The sequence below is a fragment of the Opisthocomus hoazin genome, chromosome 2 (assembly GCF_030867145.1).
Source record: "Opisthocomus hoazin isolate bOpiHoa1 chromosome 2, bOpiHoa1.hap1, whole genome shotgun sequence".
In the NCBI taxonomy this organism is placed as follows: domain Eukaryota; kingdom Metazoa; phylum Chordata; class Aves; order Opisthocomiformes; family Opisthocomidae; genus Opisthocomus; species Opisthocomus hoazin.
The window spans coordinates 13,362,554-13,381,545 of NC_134415.1; the positions used below are offsets into that span (position 1 = coordinate 13,362,554).

Consider the following 18,992-nt stretch of genomic DNA (forward strand, 5'->3'; position numbering starts at 1 on the left):
CCACTTAATCTTCTGGGAATTAGTTCACTTTCTGATTTACGCTTTTCAATCATCAGAATGATTGTGATCCTCGCTTGAGAGAGAGAGCAGTTGCCAGACATTCCCTATTAGAGCACTACGGCAAGATCCTTCCCAGAGTTCAAAGGAAGCTGGCTGTAGAGAGAGCCAAGCCTTATCGTTTGCCTTCATCAGCCTTAAGAGAAGGTAATTTTTAGGGGGGGGACTATGATGGGCAACTAACCATCACTTTGATGACCCCACGCTGACATGTTTTCCCTCAAGCTTTACAGCCACAAGACCAAAGCCTTTATCAACCATAGCAAAACAAGCCAATGAAGGAAAACTGCATTCAATGGCAACTTTCAGCAGCAGCGTGTTGTCCAAAATCAGAGAAGTGTGGGTAGCAAATGAGCAGCAGACCAGTTTCTCACCATATGATAGGTAAGCAGCCTTTTAACAAAGTTCAGTCTTGAGGCATATGTTTGGAGGGAGAGAGAGAAAGAGAAATCCATTTGAATTAGGTTAGTGTTTTGGAGGGAAGGTGCACCTGAATAAAGCTTTGTGTGGCTTTTTTTTGCACATACAATATATGACACTTAAGAATCAATACATCATAAGTAATATGTGTCGAGAGAAAGTTTGTCTGCTAGAATAATCTTATTTATGCAAATACATGTATTTACATTGTGGTGAATGTGTTTACCATGTTTCAGCTAGCTGCAACTAAACCTATGGTTACCCTCAAGCTGTTGGTGGATGAATTTTGATAGACTGGACTGTGTGATCAAATAGTGATCTTACACCACTTCCTGCCCACTTTCTGCCTCGTTTCTGCCCTTTTGCAGTTAGAAATAGGCAGAATTTTAAAGAGCGGAAAAGAGGCTCGTAGATGTCTGACTATTTTCCTACGGGTGGTACGGTGAAAGAAACTTGACTCCTGCTGTCGGGACTTCAGGGGAATGAAAGAGAGTTACATTTTCCTTCTAATTCTAGTCCCAGAGCTACAGAACCAGCCATCAGAACACATCCTCTCCCTGATGCAGAGTTACGCGATGCATTTGTTGGGACACCAGTTACAAAATATTCACAAAAAAGTTCCAGGTAGAGTAGATCGACAGAACAAATATTTCAGAGAGGTCTTGCTACTCATGTCTGGAGATATATATCTGTGTGTGTACTTCTTGTGTTTGCAATGTCTGCTGTTTGCATGTGGTTTTGTACCTGTTCAAGAGAAGGTCAATTTAGGGACACGGCTAAGTGGAGGGTTTGAAGAGGTCCCAGCATTGAAATGTAGATGCATTTTCTTCTGACAGGAGAATGACATCACTTGAGCAACTTGTAATTGGATTGCTCTTGCCTCAGAGGCAGTGCTTTAGGAAATGACAGAATGGTTTGGGTTGGAAGGGACCTTCAAGATCCTCTAGTTCCAGCCGCTGCACCACGGGCAGGGCCACCCTGCGCTAGAGCGGGTTGCTCAAAGCCCTGTCCAGCCTGGCCTTGAACGCTGCCACAGAGAGGGCATCCCCAGCTTCTCTGGGCAACCTGTGCCAGTGCCTCACCACCCTCATCGTCAAGAAATTCTTTCTTACATCTAATGGAAATCCTCCCCCTTTTGGTTTAAAGCCATCACCCCTTGTCCGATCACTGCAGTCCCTCTGCAGCTTTCTTGTAGGCCCCTTTCAGGTACTGGAAGGCTGCTCTAAGGTCTGCCTGCAGCCTTCCCTTCTCCAGGCTGAACAGCTCCAACTCTCTCAGCCTTTCTTCCTAGGAGAGGTGTTCCAGCCCCCTGAGATCAAATTTGTGCCCCTTCTCTGGCCCCGCTTTGACAGGTCCATGTCCTTCCCGTGCGGGAATGATGAAGTACGAAATGTAAAGAAATCATTAACTAAAAGAAAATGCCCGTAACTTGTTCATGGGCCTGGTACATAACCCCATCAGTGAGGGTTCACTTGGCTGTCTTCTTCATTAAGGCTATTTGTGCTATGTGTCACCACGGATTTCTTGAAATGCAGCGTTATTGTTTTCATTTTTTATTAATGTTCCAATGTTAAATTGTGTATCTGAACAGGCTGCTGGATTTGTTGGCTCGTCCTGTTTCTTCGTGCTCTGCAGCACAGGGTGGCAGCTGGCAGTCACCATGCACAGCTGCTCCTTCCTTCATGGCATCCAGCCCATTGAAATCCAGCATGCTCGGTTCCATCTCACAAAACAAGTTCGCCAGAGCATCGGAGCTGAAGTTACTGGAGACTCCTCTTGTGGTTAAGGTTTGTGTTTTGGAAAAACAGTAACAACCAACCAAACCAAAAGCCCGTAGCCTGTAAACCTGGTTTCAAATGAAACCCCCAAAGTATGTAACACCAACCCTGTTGGATTCCACTTGTGGAATATTTTCAGTCTGCCTGCGGTTATTGTGTAGACAGTCCTTTTGGAAGCAGTACGTCGGGAAGAGTCTTGAAGAGGGGAAGTTTTGTTCTGAGTTAATGGCAGGATGCATGTTGTGCCATAGCTTTGTGAAATACACTTGTTTTTTACGGCATGGAGCCAAATAAATTAAAACAGGACTTTTCAATATACTTGGATACTTCAAGACGCTATGTGTAGCTGAAGCAGCTCATTCTGCAAGTGCGCAGTGGCCCTGTATAGTCTGCCTTGCACACCTACAAGCCAGAGGAGATCTGCTTCAGTGTCTTAACCCAGTTCAGTGAATGACAACTGAGTGAGGTCAGCTAAGTGATGTCGGTCTCTGCCAAATTCAGTGATGGCTGTGTGATGCTAAAGACTGCAGGACAATCTGTTACTCCCCCTCTACGAAGATCATCAGAATGATCGTGATCCTTGCTTGAGGGAGGGAGCAGTTGCCAGACAGTGTGCCAATTCACCCTGCTGTGATCCCATTTCCTTCTTCTTACAAGTGGAAAACATACAAGATCTAGAAGTTTAAATACAAGTTTTCTGCTAGACTGAACTTGCCCTTTAAACACTGAAGAGAAGCTCATGACAGCCGTATTCACCTTGAAGCCTGTTGGACACCAGTTGACAAACTGGAAGGATCTGTTGGTCTTGACGGTAGCAATTGCTATGCTGACGTCTTCAGGAACTACATCGCCACGGCAGAGCATGCCACAGGCCATGTACTTCCCATGCCTTGGGTCACACTTCACCCTCTGCTTGCTGGGCTCAAAGCGGGAGGCTGGTGATTTCAGCCACCGAGAGCTGCTTGTGATATGCTCTGTCAGGGGACACGATGGGGGTGTAGGTCACTAAAGTGGATGCGCGGGTAGGGCACCAGGTTTGTCTGGAACTCGGTCAGCTCCACATTGAGCGCACTGTCGAAGTGCAGAGAGGCGGTGATGGAGGAGACAATCTGGCTGATGAGGCGGTTGAGGTTAGTGCAAGTGGGACGCTCGATATCCAGGTTTTGGTGGCAGATGTCATAGACAGCCTCATTATCCACCATGAAAGTGCAGTCCCAATGCTCCAGGGTGTGTGCGTGGTCAGGATGGAACTGTAGGGCTCCACCACAGCACTGGAGAGCTGAGGGGCCGGGGAGATGGCAAACTCCAGTCTGCACTGGTTTCTGTATTCAGTGGAGAGGCGTCCCATCAGTAAAGAGGTAAAGCCAGAGCCAGTACCCCCACCAAAGCTGTGCAAGATCAGGAATCCTTGCAGCCCAGAAGAGGCACCAGCCTGAAAGCCAACAGGAAAAGTGAAAGAATAAGTGAACATATCTTTAAATGACACCCTCAGATAGAGACAGCAACACCCACACCCAGTGAACAGCTCAAAAGTCAGCAATTTTTCCAGAAAACCCTCATTGTCTGTCTTCCGCTGTAAATCTCAGGGTAGAGTATCAGTAGAGCGATACTGATTTTTTTCTTACAATAATAATGCTATAGCACTATTTCAGGTTTTCCATTTAAGTCTTCCATTGATATGAAAACTAAGATGGGACATTTGGGACCTGCATTTCTGTGTTCTGAGCCAGTAACAATAGTAAAAGCAAAATGAGAGCCGCTATAAAAAAAAAATATATGTGGTATTTCCCTTCCCACCCTCCTAAGGTCTTGCTTCTAATTTAACAGTGCACACCATCTTGCGGATACGATCTAATGCCATGCCAATTTTGTCTTTGCCAGTGGTGTAGTGGCCACGTGCATCAATATTTGCTGCATCTTCCTTTCCTGTGGTCAGCTGTTCCGGATGGAAAAGCTGCCGGTAGGCACCAGTCCGCACTTCAACTGAACAAGAGAGAGAAACAGCGTAAGCTTGGAAGAGGTAATTCACCAAGGCCGATAACGTCTGCAAAACAAAGGGAGCATTTTATGTTGGCAGAAAATGGTATGGAAGATCTGCATGTTGAAAAACAAAGTACAGAGGTGAGGAGTATGATCTGAGATGTTCTCCGTTTCGAAAAAAAAAGAAGTGGACTCTGCTCTAAATGTAAGTTGCTGTGTTATACAAATGAATTCATTTACCAGATGAGGGACGTGCCATGCTGTGGTAAAATTTCAGCTCTATATGCTGATCAGATACAGGTCCATCAAGCAACTCCCCGCTTTCCTGACAGGACAGCCCTAGAAGGCAATCGCTCTGCCAAGAGGTACTCACTCACCTTGTGGCACTCCAACCTGACTGAGGCAGCGGCTGAGTCTAAGAGAGCTCAGCCTGCCTCTCAGTCTGTACCTTCTCTCTTGGAAAGAGCCGAGGGTGGAATTTACAGAAAACTGGCTTTTGTGGAGCTACATCTCTCCACATGGATTGCAACTGGAAACATTAGAACCAAGCCCAAACAGCAAGTTCCTAGCCACCCAGTTTTGCATCTCCCAAGCACGATACATTTACACAGACCAAATCTATTAAAAGCAACTCTTCTCTTTAACCATAATGGAATTTTAAAAATTGGAAATCTTTATAATGCACCCGGGTCTAATCTCACCACCACCAGGTAAAGCAGAAAAGTAGCCAAGAGCATCTTTTCGTAAGGAAGTAAATAGCAGTGGCTTCACGTGGACCTCAGTGCTCCACGTAGTCATGTCAACACGGTCAAGAGCTTTTGGGACAGAGCACCTGGAATACAAGAACAGAGGCTGTTAGGGCAAAGGAAAGTAAAAAAAGTAATCCCATGGATACAGATAACACGAAACCAAGATACTAAAGTAAGACTGTTCTTAGTTTGATTGCATGAGAGTTGGGTCGGGTGGGTTTTTTTAGAATAAGGAACAGAGAAACATTACCATTTTATAATACAATTCATTACACCTTTTTTTAGGCAGCTACTTTTTTATATGATCTTCTACCACAGTAGTGCCAGCTTCTCTCCTGGGAGATCATGTCAAGTGATTTACAGTTCTGGAGGAGCAGCAGTACTTCAAATGCCAGACATGTATTGTTCTGCATGGGCTCGACTGTGAATAGAGACGAAGCAGAGCATACACAGAGCCAAAAAAATGTACCCTTAAAGGATTGCTAGGTAGTTTTAGTTTCCCTTTTGCACCTTTGGAAAAAAAAAACAACAAACCACATTTATTGTGAAGTGCTTTTGAACCTGGAAAATAATTACCGTCTCTTGACGTCTGCAGAGACTAAACACGCTTAGTAATTGTCAGCAAATGGATCACTAAGTTTCTCTGATACGCAACAGGACTTCCTCGTGGCTGGTTTCTCACGACAATATTCTTAATAAATAGCTAATACTTCCTACCCTTTGTTAGTAAGGGAGCAACTCACTTGAAATAAAACTATAAAAAAGAAGACAAACGCAAACAACAGAGGGAAAGCCTACCCAGAAGAGTTTCTGTTGCTCCATCTTGCTGCTCTTCAGCAGCCGAGTGCATCTCTTCCCGTTGAGTCCACCGACATCGGCTGTCACAAACGGTCCCAAGAAACGCTAGCTGCTGCTGGCTGTCGAAAACATCACAGCCGCGCACAAGCTCTGCTGCCCCCTCAAACCGGCCAAGAGGAAGCAACACGTGCAACAGACAGAGCTCCAGCAGTGAACCAGACTCGGGGAGGCTCTTACTGGTTTGGTCTCTCAGCCAGCTGCTGCCAACCTCCAGCATCACCAGGGCCTCTCTCGCTTTGCTGTGTAACAGGATGCTGAAACACAAGAATACCAGAAAACACTAACTCTTTGTAAAAGCTGAGATCACTGACAGTTACTCCCCACAAACAGCTACATGGAGACATATGTCAGGGTCTGCACCTGAAGCACAGAGAGATTACCGAGGCGCACAACAGGTGCAAGCACTGATGTTACTTTCTCAACATCATTCCTTTTCTATTTTACCACCGTAAAGTGATCAGCTGGCCTACGGGCAGGCTCCAGCACTCACAGGTCAAGATCAGGCCTGTCCCAGGTTCCGCTTTCATCCTCACCTACACCACGCAAAGTCGAAATATCGCTCAATATTCAAGTCTGGCCTGCTGTTACACCTAATGCAAGCCCTGCGTGTATCTGGCAGCCACAGATGGAAACTCACCACAGCTCCAGAACTTTCAGAGGCAGATGTTCAAGGACATGTTAACACTGTAGGACCCAAGACAGAACTTCCCTCCACCGGTTCATCTCAGCCAGCGCCGGAATCCCCACAACACAAAGGGAGCACTTCTCTTCTGCAGAACTGGTAATGAAGAAACACCTCAAGAAGCGCTTCTCACAACCACCTTTCCCTCGCGTCCCTTCCAGGGAGCTGCAGCCTGGCCTAGGCACTCTATGGTTCTCCGGCAGCCGCTTCCCCTCCTTTCCCTCTCCTCGCCCCCCACAAAAAGGCAAAGCCAACCCCCCGAGAAGATGCGCAGAGTCTGTCTCTCTAGGGGGGCGTGGGAAAGGCTCTGAGCACGCCGCAGAGCCCCGCAGCTCCTTTCATACCAGGCACATCAATACAGACAGGCCGTTGGCAAACGGCAGCCAAAGCCAAGACAGGTTTTCAACAGCTGCCAACTCGCTTTTTCAGCAAAAAGTGCCACCTTCCATTCATTTAGCTAACAAAAAGCTAAGAAAACCAAGGCGAGCACCGCGGGTGCTGCTGCCGTTCACACAGATAACAGTTATATTCGAACCTAAGAGACCCCTAACCCCCCGCCAAAAAATTCCACTTCATTAAACCCCAAAAGCCCTGCATTAGGAACAGCAAAACCCCAAACGGGGCAGAGGCGGCTGCGGTTCGCAGCCAGCCTGACGCCGAGGCCACCTCCCAGCGCCGCCCCGTCCCGGCTCCGCACGCCCGCTCGCACCTCTCGGGGCCGGTCCCGGGGCCCAGGCTGTCGCCGCCCGCCTCACGCCTCTCCACAGCGGCGGCCAAGTCCCGGTGCAGCACCAGCAGGTCCGCCGCCTCACCAGCAGCGAGGCCGCATGGGCCGAGGCCGGGGGCCAGGCCAGCAGCTCGCTCCTCATGGCGGCGGCGGGAGGGCTGCCGGGAGAGCCGCTGCCGCGCGCCCCGCCGCCCGCCCGGCTCCGGCGCCGCCACGGCCCCCCGCGAGGCCCCGCTCCGCTGCGCTCGGGCAGGCAGCGGCAGCAGCGCGGCCCCGGAGGGCCGTGAGGGACCCCCCTACCCCACCGCCGCCCGGCAGCGGAAAAGCCCCCGGCCGCCATCTTCTCCCCGCCCCGCGGGCCGGCGGGACGCGTAGTCTCGCGGTGGCGTGAGGGAGTGGGGAGCCGCCGCCGCCGGGTTCCGCGGGGCCCGTCCCGCCCGCAGGCGGGGCGGCTGCGAGGCGCTGACTCCGTGGGAGGAGTCGTGGGTCCGAGCGGGGTCTCCGGGCGTCCCCCGGGAAGCTGCTACCGCAGGCGGGGGGGATCACGACGCCTTCAGCCGCGCCGGGACGGGGCTCGGTGCCGGTCCGTGCCAGAACCCCCCTCGGTTTCTCACTCGCGCCGAGCCGGCGTCCTCCGATGCGGCTGCCCCCGTTAGGTGGGGTCCCGCTGCGGCCGCTGCCGTTCTCCCCGCGGCCGTCGGGCGTCAGCCCAGCCCCGCGCGTGTCCCTGCCGAGCGACGGGCCCCGGGGGAGGCCGCTGCGGTCCTGCGGCTTTCTCCAGCGCGGCCGGGCGGCGGAGGAAGGCGGACGGCAAGGGGCGGCGGCTCCCCCGCTGCCCCAGCAGCGCAGCCTGGCCGGCGGGCTGGTGGATGCCCTCCTCTCCCGGCCTCCTCCTCCTCCGGGGCCTTTTCCTCAGCCACCCCCGTGCCTGCCGTTTTAAGCACATTCCGCTGTTCAAGGAACTGGAGCTTTGAACTATATTATGTATACTTACATGGACAAATCTGGACAGACTGGATGGATGGGCCGACGCCAACTGTATGAGGTTCAGCAAGGCCAAGTGCGGGGTCCTGCACTTGGGTAACAGCAACCCCATGCAGCACTACAGGCTTGGGGAGGAGTGGCTGGAAAGCTGCCCAGCGGAAAAGGACCTGGGGATGCTGGTCAACAGCTGGCTGAACATGAGCCAGCAGTGTGCCCAGGTGGCCAAGAAGGCCAAGGGCATCCTGGTTTGGATCAGGAACAGTGTGGCCAGCAGGAGTAGGGAGGTGATCGTGCCCCTGTACTCGGCACTGGTGAGGCCACACCTGGAGTACTGTGTGCAGTTTTGGGCCCCTCACTACAAGAAGGACATTGAGGTGCTGGAGCGTGTCCAGAGAAGGGCAATGAGGCTGGTGAGGGGTCTGGAGAACAAGTCCTATGAGGAGCAGCTGAGGGAGCTGGGGCTGTTTAGTCTGGAGAAAAGGAGGCTGAGGGGAGACCTTGTTGCTCTCTACAACTACCTGAAAAGAGGTTGTGGTGAGATGGGTGTTGGTCTCTTCTCCCAAGTAACTAGTGATAGGATGAGAAGCAATGGCCTCAAGTTGCGCCACGGGAGGTTTAGATTGGATATTAGGAAAAATTTCTTCACAGAAAGAGTGGTCAGGCATTGGAACAGGCTGCCTATGGAAGTGATAAAGTCCCCGTCCCTGGAGGTGTTTAAAAAACTTGTACATGTGGCACTTCAAGGTTTTGGTTTAGTAGGAATGGTGGTGTTGGGTGGATGATTGGACTTGTTGAACTTAGAGGTCTTTTCCAACTTATGGTTCTATGCTTCTGTTTCCATTCACTGGCATCCAACTCCTGTCATGCGAGGAAATGTCATGTGACCTGTCTTCTCGGTGCTGATCTTTTTGCCTTTGCCTACCTGAACAAAACAGTTGTGATCTCTCTGCATTATCACCATTTTCTTCTTCTTAAATATGGCCCATATCATGAAGTTAGATTCATTATCCTCCTTTGCGACCCTTTCGACACTGTGAAATCTGTTTTGAGCTGAGGGAAGAAGACCGGCACGCTTCTAGACGAAGATGTGTCGGTATCTTTACAGCAGTGTCACTCAAGTTAGTCGAGTGCGAGGATTGATGAAGGAGTGAAAAAGTTAGCTGTCGCTGTTGCTTTGCTGATTGCCATTTTGGGTGGCAGTGTTTTCAGTCGCTGTGTCCGGGGTGACCTTGGAAGTTGCATGTCTTTTAGAAGAGCAGTGTAGAAATTGCAGAAATTACTGGGAGGGGAGATCACACTGCAGACAACAAGGTGCCATAGTCTTGATTCATCCAGAAATTAATTTGAAACAAGAACATTTGATGTCAGCGTTTAAATAAAAAGAAACCCAAACAGCCAAATGAAAGACAAAAAACACGGGTTTTTAAGATCTGTGTACCTTTTGAAAAAGAGCTGTGCAGAGGTTGATCTTTGTCCTCTCTGCTGGTGCAAAGTCAGTTTGTAGTTGAAGCTAATACTTTTGACAAGGGGAGTCTTCAGTTTTGAAGCTTGAATTGGCTTTAAATGACATATATTTGTTTCTTTTCATAGAGAGCTAAAGTTTTGGCCACATCTGCTTCTGGTTTTCCTGGCTTAACACCAAAGTCTATTCTGAAATCCAGCCTTTGCGCTACACCCCCAGCAAGTCCCTGTACATCTCCAGGACAATCAGTTACTCCTCCTGTACCAGCAAAGAAACCTAAAGTATCTTTCATGGAAGAGAACACAAATGCAAAATGGACTGTTGGGGTAAGCTGGGCTGTAGTCAGTGATTTTTGTATGAATTTGTAGTGACGTGCGGAAAGCAGACTCCACAATCTGTAAGATTTTAAAATATGTATGTTTATTCAGTGCCGGGCAGCACGGGCAGTAGTCCCACCAAAGTCGTGCGCACCGAGCAGCAACGTGTCTCTTCAATTTATACAATCAAATATTACATGTACATTAGATTTCCCAATACACCTATACATATGTATCTATCCTCATTGCATATCAAAATCAGTTCCGAGAAATAATTTCCATATTGTAATTAATTCCAAGAAGTAATTACCACAGAATCCTCCCAGTTGCACTTGCGCAGTGCCTCCTAGTGGTGGTCGTTGGGGGTCCCAAGATGAAGTCTCCTGCTTTTCATCACGGTGTCCGCTGATTGACCTTTGTTTCTGCACAAACTCAGTTCTCTTCTGGCTCCCATCTATACAGCAGGGTCGGTCTTGACCGGTTCTAGGCGACCCCCAGCCCCTATCAGGAACTAACCCCTTTGTATGGAGATGCAAGACTCTCTGCTTCAGTTAATTTAGACAATAGATAGGCACTATCAGTTTTTTAAATGCACAGCAACTATTAGGTAATTCCACTTCTATTAAAATCCCTTTTAACCACTTCCTTTAGTCCCCCCTTTTCAAAAAAGTTAGTAAATTCTTTTACTACTCTTAATTCTATTATAGTACATCGTTATTCAACATCTTCTCAAAATACTTATTGGACTCCAGCTTTTGTCATAATTGGTTCTTTTTCCATTCACTATAAGAATCTCCCATACTCTTGCAACGCCAAAGGCTACACCTCTCGATCTTCAGCCGTCCTGGTCGGGAATGCTTCCGGCCAACCTGAAAAAGTATCGGTTAATATCAATAGATATCGATACCCGCCTTTTCTTGGGAGTTCCATGAAATCAATTTGCCATTGCTGCCCACGCCCATTACCTTTTCCAGTCTGACCCATTTATGGTTTAGGGTTATTTTTCGGATTAGTCTAGAGGCAAAGATCACACTGCTGAGTCACCTGTCTCACCGTGGTGTATAAATTTCTGGCCACAATCTCTCTAATTAAATGTTTGTACAGAGCCTTTGTTCCCCCAGTGCCTTTTCTTATGTTCTTCCCTTATCAAATGCCATATCAGACAGGAGGGAATGATTAGTTTTCCCTGTGGGGTTTGAGCCTTCCTCATTATATGACCCTTCTAGATCTGTGACAAGTTTCTGGTCTTCCTTAGTATATTCTGGCTTACTTTCTAGGGAGATTCATCTGTCAGGGATTAAAGCCCCTTCAGTTTTTACCTCTGTTTTAGCCACCTGTTTTGCCTCTCTGTCCACCAGCTCATTTCCGTTTTCCAATTCTGAGCTCACTTTCTGGTGCGCTTTAATATGCATGATTGCCACTTTCTCGAATTGCCACTGCCTCCAGCAGTTTCAAAATTTCTTCTGCATGTTTGATGTTTTTCCCTTGAGAGTTCAATAGTCCTCTTTCCTTCCAAATCACTCCATGCGCATACACAACTCTGAAGGCATACTTCGAGTCTGTGTATATATTCACAACTTTGCCCAGGGCCTATTCCAAGGCACGGGTTAAAGCAATTATCTCTGCCTTTTGCGCAGAGGTGTTTATGGGCAAAGGTCTTGACTGGTGGTAATAGCGTACCCCGCGTGTCTCTTACCACTCATAACATAGCTGCTTCCATCTGTAAACCAGTTTTTTCCATTTTCCATAGGGCTGTCTCTCAAATCCGGGCGACTTGCATAGGTTGCTTCAATGGTCTCCAAGCAGTCATGATGCACTGGTTCTCCTGTGTTTCCACTGAGAAAGGAAGCTGGATTGACAATGTTAGTAACTATAATCTCCACATCATCCTGTTCTACCAGTATGGCCTGATATCTCAGGAATCTTTGTGGAGAAAGCCAGTGTCCTCCTTTTGCTTCCAATACTGCGGATACCGTGTGGGACACCAAGACAGTCGTTTTCTGGCCCAAGGTAAATTTTCAGGCTTCCTGTATATTTAATATTACAGCTGCAACCGCTCGCAGATATCCAGGCCAACCCTTCGCAGTTGCATCCAGTTGTTTGGAGAGATAAGCAACTGCTCGTCGATATGGACCCAGATCTTGTGTTAGTATCCCCAGAGCAATCCCCTGCTTTTCGTGAGAGAAAAGGAAAAATGGCTTACTCACATCTGGGAGCTCTAAGGCAGGGGCCAACATAAGAGCCTTTTTCAGTAGTTAAAAGGCTTGCATGGTCTCCTTGTTCCATTTAAGGTGACTTTGTCTGGTAGCTGTTAGTACACATAGTGGTTTAACAAGTAGTCCACAATTATAAATCCAAGCTGGCAGCACCCAGTCATTCTCAAGAAAGTCCGTAACTCTTTCACTGTCTGAGGTCTCGGAGTATGGCATATTGCCTCTTTACGGGCCTGTCCCAAAGTTCTTTGTCCAGCACTAATCTCATAGTCCAAGTAAATCACCTCGCGCTGCATTATCTGGGCCTTCTTTTTAGATACCCAGTACCCTTGGAGCCCTAAGAAATTGAGTAGACTCACTGTCCAAGAGATACAACCGTCTTCTGTTTTGGTGGCAATTAGGATGTCATCCACATACTGTAGTAATTTCCCATCTTCAGACAGGATTTCCTAGGACTCCAAGTCTTTTGAGGACTGTTCTTAAATCCTTGTGGCAGCACCGTCCAAGTGAGCTGAGTCTTTCGAACACTTTTGGGGTTCTCCCATTCAAATGAGAATAATTTCTGACTGGCTTCATGGAGAGGGAGGCAAAAGAAGGCATCTTTCAGATCTAAAACAGTAAACCAGGTTAATTTGGGATCCAATACGGTCAACAAAGTATATGGGTCCTAATTGTAAAAAACTTTCTGTCTCTGTCCGGAATCCTTCCTTATCTTCCTGTTTTAGGGGATATTGCTTAACTCTTACCAGTTGCCAGCCTTCTTTGAGTCTAACTTCAACAGGTGGAGCATTCTTTGCTCTTCCAGGCACATCAGTGTCCCATACCGCAGGGTATACCTGGTTTAGGATCTCCTCGGGAATTTTTCCTTCTGTGGAAGGACTGGCTAGAAATAGACTCAGTACCTGAATATATTGTCGATCCTTTACTTCCAGAGTAATTTCTCTTTTTTCAAATGTAATTTTTGCACCCAATTGTTCCAACAAATGCCTTCCCAGAAGTGCCTTTGGGGAACTGGGCATATACAAGAATTTGTGGATGCCCCATTGTTTTCCTAATTTATACTTCAAAGGTTTACAAAAGTATGTCTTTTCACTTTGGCCAGTTGCCCCTTTTACCATGATATAGTCACTCCCCAGGGGCATCAAGGCTTGATTCAAAACCGAGTATGTTGCCCCCGTGTCAACCAAAAATTCTACCTCTTGTTGTTCTGTCTTCTTTATTGCTAAACACTCTCCATGCTGTATCTAGCAGGACTTCCAAGTTTCTGCCTTTCGTAGGTCGCAACTTCTGGAGTTTGTGCCTAATGTCTCCCATAGACTGACCCAAAAATAGGGAGACTAGTTGTTGTATTCCTACCTTTGACCCAGGGTCCAGCAGTGTGTTACGGCGCATTACATCCCTCAATCAATCCAGGAATTGGGATGGGGACTCAGAAGAACCCTGTTCAATCTCTCCAGGTGCTGTCTGGAGGAGTGGGGATTTCATCCGAGTTCGCATCCTGTTCCTGTGGTTGAGGGGGAGGCTTAAACAAGTCAGATTAGTACATCTTTGCCCAATGCTACATGCCGAACAAAGCCGCCTCAGTTTACCTCTGAGTTCTTTATTATTTTCTCGCTCAAGTGCGAGTACCATGGGTTCCTGTGGTGGCATCATTTCGCAGTCCCTTTGTCACTCCGGAAGGCTTTGGAGGGTGAAAAACATATCTGCATATAAGGCTTCATCACATTTTCCTTCTCTCCTCAAAAAACAGCATTAGCTGCAAAAGGGTATTATAGTCTATTGACCCGTTTAATGGTCACTTGACCCCATTTTCTAATTTATATAGAGGCCACCACTGATTGCAATATTTGATAAGGTTCCTTTTACTTTTTATGCCTCCAGTCCCAGCAATGTCTTTCCAGTGAGCAAGCAAACAGCTTAAAGGACTCTTTCTCAAAATTCCTCCCTGATTGTTACCCATTTCGTGACTTATTGCCCCTTTAATTTGCCTTTTGCTATTTTTTAAATAAGTTTCCACGCGAATCGCTTCTTACAATTCGTTATAGTTTCCTCTCAATCTTTCTCCCAAATTTCCGGAATGTAATTTTCCCTTCCACACACCAGCTTCGCTGCCTCAATTTCTTGGTGAGTTCTCTCCCAACTATAAAACCACGGGGTCCGGGGAAGGCACTTAGGACACTGCGCTCCTCGCCTCCTTGATACACAGTACTACTTTTTATCACAAGATTTACACCTCAACAGAACCCAAGCTTGGTGCCAATTCTTATATAATCTAGGAGATAGCCCACATGTGAAGCAGGGAATTATTCCTACTTGCCCGCCAACCCCAGGACTTATAAGGATTTCTGGAGGTTGTTCCCAATCTAAGGCTACCTTCCACCCTGTGGGAGTCAGGTATGCCCCTTTCAAATAAAATCTTTCTTCTCCCCTTTGTATCCAATTTTCCCCCTCTTTAAATACTCCCAAGGTTCGAGCCCAAACCACCTAAGGAGTGATTTCCTTTGCTCTGCCACTTTAATAATTAACCAGTTCCCATTCTCCGTCACTTAGGAGAGTGGTTAGGCACTACGGCAGCCCAACTTGCACGTTAAAAATTTACAACCTTTATAATCATTCCAAGCACTTTGTCCGTCACTGGCTGTGCTCCTTGTGGAGTTACGGAACCGCAGATCGGGACTCCCACCCTTTGTATGCAGATACAAGACTCTCTGCTTTAGTTAATTTAGACAATCGATAGGCACTATCAGTTCTCTTTAAATGCACCGCAACTATTAGGTAATGCTACTTCTACTAAAATCCCTTTTAACCCCTTCCTTCAAAACAACTGTCAAGGATGAAGAGATGCAGCCTAGTGACGAACTCCTTTTACCTGTGCCATCTAAAAGAGGCAGAAGAAGACAACTGAGTTCATCAGAAGTGTCAGAAAATGCTGACCTGGATATGTCTAAATCAGTGTTTCCTCAACCCGAATTGACGCGTCCTGTCACTCCTCGAAGAAGTGCTAGGAAGAGGGCACAAAATCTCTTGGCGGCAGACACAGAAGCCGTCTCTGCTCAGGATGGCTTCCGTTCAGGTGGGAAGGTGGAAATCCTTGATACCCCTCGGAGAAGAACAAGAAGGGTTCCACGTGCTCAGGCAGAACAAGCAGCTGCTCATGAGCAAACACCTGCACAGCCAGCTGAGGAATCAACCGCACCCAGGACTACAGTAAGGACAGGGCGTCGGGGCAGGAAGAGACGATCAGTAGTGGAGGAGGCCTTCCCCCACGGAGCTGATGGCAGTCCTTTGCTGCCCGAAGACAGAAGCCCGTCAGGATGTGGTGAAACATCACGAACTTTAACAGATCGTATTAGAAGAACTAGATCCTGCAAAACTGCTGTGCATCAGAAGCCGCCTGTTGAGGAAAATGAGTCCTTTCTTTTCTCTCCTCCTCTGACAAAGCTGACAAAGAAATGTAAAGGTAGGGGCACTATGTTTATATGCAAAGTGGGGCACAATGGTTTTTTTGTAAGCCACAGAAAACAGCCTGTGGGGTTGTTGGCTTTAAGTATTGTAAAGAATGTAGCCATACAAAATAAAAAATTTGGAAAGAGGCAATTCAGCTTTTTTCCTAACTCTACGTGACTGGCTGGCTAGCTGCGATGGAAGCAGAGGAAAGGGCGGCTCATCTGCGTAGAGTGAATGGAAATTTAAGCTGTTTTATTTTCATGACCATGATTTCTGTCAGTTTTGAAAAGTGGAGGTCATCTGTTAGTATGTGATTGCCATCCCAACAGAGAGCTAAAGGAGGCACGCTTCCAAATCCTGCTTGGTTTTTAAGTTAAGATGAGCTGCATCTTGCAACAAACTATAGAGCTGTTTAATTATGTGATTGTTTTTCATGGGCATGTACTTTGTAGGTGAAGTTACTGCACAGAGGATTGTTTTTATTAGAGTACATGATAAAAAAATGTTTTTGAGATGTGTAGGGACTGTTGCTGCCTCTTGAGCAGAAGAGCTTTGATGATGTAAGTGCAGGTAAAAATCACGCCAGTGGCTTACTTTTGTTTCACAATTTGCTTGAAAAGAGTGGATCCCAAGAGGCAGTTACTGGGGGAGAAATACCTCCACACCGAGTGTTTATAAACGTGATTGGACCTTTTATTTCAGCAAGCTATTTTGCTCTTGATGATCAGCTTTCATTTCTCATCGCTATCCTTTGTGTATAATGTACGTGCATGTTAACAATACGTTCTCATTTTAGCTGGAAAAGCAGCCCATCCTGTGCAGCTTAAGGATTTAGATCCGGACTTGTCTTCTCAGTTTGTCTTTTCACCCCCTCTTTTGAGGTCAAGGAGAAAAAATGTACCTAGCATTTCCCGAATTGTGAAGGAACCGGTAAGTAAAAGTTGTCTCATGTTCTTGATTTTTGCTCGGTACCGCTTTTTGAAACCATACTTTGCAATGCCTTGCCTTTTTCTTTGGAAGTATAACTACAAAGAGAGCTCTAAATTAATCAGCTAAAGAATTCATTTTCTTTCATGAAAACTAGCTGTAAAAGTAAATTTTGTATTTGTGTTAGTCAAGAATTAAGAAATATGGCTTTGCCTTTCACAAAAGGCACAGTGGCTTTCTTTTGACTGACTTGATGTGTTTTCTGTTAATTTCAGAATTTGAACTTTTAGAATGGTACAGTAATTTGAGATAGAAGGTTTGTTTTCTGTGGAGAGAAACTGTAGTGCATTTGGAAAAAACTTTGGCATGGCTTCTTCATGTAAGAAAGGCTCCGCTGTATTTTGTAGAAATGTCAGACCTTGTGGATGAGTGACGTTTTTGTTTCCTTAACATAGGAGCTTCCAGCTAAAGAGGAAGAGGATTCCAAATCTACGGAGTCTGTGGGAAAGCAAAAATTGAAGCGAGCTAGAACTGCAAAATCAAAAATGAAGAAAGCAAGCAAGTACGAAATTCTTTGTGAACACTTCTGTGCATTCCTTTATTGTGGTAGTGATTCAGCTGTCAGCCACCTAACTTCCTCTTCCTCACCTGGCTGTGCAGTTCTGCTCTGACTTTACGAGCCTGTCGAGCTTGCTGGTCTGATAGGCACCTGTTTCCCCACTTAACGGTTTAGTTTTCTGATGGAAACAGAAGAGGGAGGGGACAGAAAAGGGCAAGTGGGTACTGCTTTTTTCAAGGATGGCGTGCCCTTGTGTTCTCTTATTCTGTCTGATGAAACCACGCTCCTGCGAACTTTAGTTCCCCATAGAAGGCAGGAGGGGGTCGTAGAACCGGTAGAGAGAGCTTCTTGTTTCCGGACATGTTTTCTGGTTCCTTCTGGAGAACTGTTTGAGGGCGTTTGCCTTTGAAAGCTGGGAGAGGGGGCTCTAAAAGCTCATAGGAACAGTGACTGAGAATGCTTGGGACAGTCTGGTAGGAATGGAAAAGGAAGCTTGTTTATGTACCTTTTTTTCCTTTATCATACGTACAAAGAAGCCCATAAATAATTCTTTGGCATTGATTTTGTTATTTCACGGGGGTTTTGTTGTTCTCTACTAAATACTGTTGGTACTAAAAAATCAGTTTGATACTTCCCTTTCTTTACAGAACCACAAGAAAACAAGGTTCTTGTTCACCTCCAGCCGTGGAAATAAAATTCGTCTCTCCTTTTGGAAGTCCTGTGGATGGAACTAAAAGCAAACAGAAAGAAGCTGCAGACACGGCAGAGAAGACTCTACGGAAGAACAAAAAAAGACTGTCTAATTTCCCAAAGCCAGTTGTGCGCCGGAAGATGCTGTAACTGTTTTTTAAGTTTATAATGTACACCACTGTTTGTAAAGTCATCAAAATTGTGTGGATTAATAAAAAGGAAAAAAAATGTAATTTGGAAGAGGTAATTTATATAAATTATTGTAAAATTTCATAAACAAACGGTCTCAATAAGTAACTCCATATGGAGTGTGATTTCCTTAGTCACTGCAGTTTTCTATTTTATATTAAGAGTTCATACATTCATATAATACGTTAATACAGCTTATTTTAGGAATGTTCAATAAAAATGTATACTTCACGATATGCTTAGTGTCTGACAGCTTTTTGAGGGAACAGTGGGTTGAGTGGGCTGTATCGCTGCGAAATGTTGCTGTTGGTTTGCAAGAGTTGCTGACCCTCAGAAGTAAAGCCAAAAGCTTTTGCAGCTTTTTAAAAGTTTGCGTAGCATTCCTATAACAAGTGAAAATTTAAAACAAACTACTTCCAGTTTTATAAATGATGTTGGACCTTCTGGCACAAAGAACTGGGCTCACGATACAAACTGGTCATTCCTCACATGCACGGGTAAGTTGTACTAGACTGAAGTCTGACTGTAAACAGTTGTATTTGAGGCTGTGCTATATTTCTTTGTATTTGTCTCAAACTTTGGGAAAGCTGCTCCTTAGTTCATAAAACTGAATCACACCTCGGACGTGTCACTGTTTTTTACAGTTTGTTGTCAGCAAAAATGAAGTGTAGAGGGGGTGTGATGCTTAGAAGACGATATCAAATTTAAAGGGATATTACCCACATACTTTGAAATTTGAGCCAAAATGATTTTTGTAAGGTTACTAGGAATGTTACTCTAGTTGAAGTGTTTATTGTCTGCAATATTGGAAGCCTGCCTATCACAGCACTGAAAACCTGATGGTAAAGCTAACGCAGTAGTCTGAACAAGGTACAAAAGCGTACAGAAATCTGAGTTACAAACCATATATTTGAGTAATTATTTATTTAATAATCTTGGGCTATGGAGTAACT

General features: G+C 46.3%; 2 protein-coding genes across 2 annotated transcripts; one reads left to right on the plus strand and one right to left on the minus strand.

Moving 5' to 3' along the window:
- Positions 1–142: 142 nt before the first annotated feature.
- LOC104333360 (tubulin alpha-2 chain-like) lies at positions 143–6,462 on the minus strand. Its single transcript, XM_075412661.1, is given in 7 exon segments — positions 143–3,188; positions 3,190–3,262; positions 3,264–3,486; positions 3,489–3,687; positions 4,090–4,238; positions 4,937–6,096; positions 6,333–6,462. Coding segments are annotated over 6 exon segments (1,203 nt in total). The 5' UTR covers positions 5,034–6,096; positions 6,333–6,462; the 3' UTR covers positions 143–2,726.
- Positions 6,463–15,068: 8,606 nt separating this feature from the next.
- LOC142364556 (protein ELYS-like) lies at positions 15,069–18,203 on the plus strand. The gene is made up of 4 exons (XM_075444249.1): positions 15,069–15,687; positions 16,471–16,604; positions 17,057–17,163; positions 17,808–18,203. The coding sequence occupies exons 1-4, from the start codon at positions 15,069–15,071 to the stop codon at positions 17,998–18,000; spliced, it is 1,053 nt and encodes a 350-aa protein (XP_075300364.1). The 3' UTR covers positions 18,001–18,203.
- Positions 18,204–18,992: the final 789 nt, after the last annotated feature.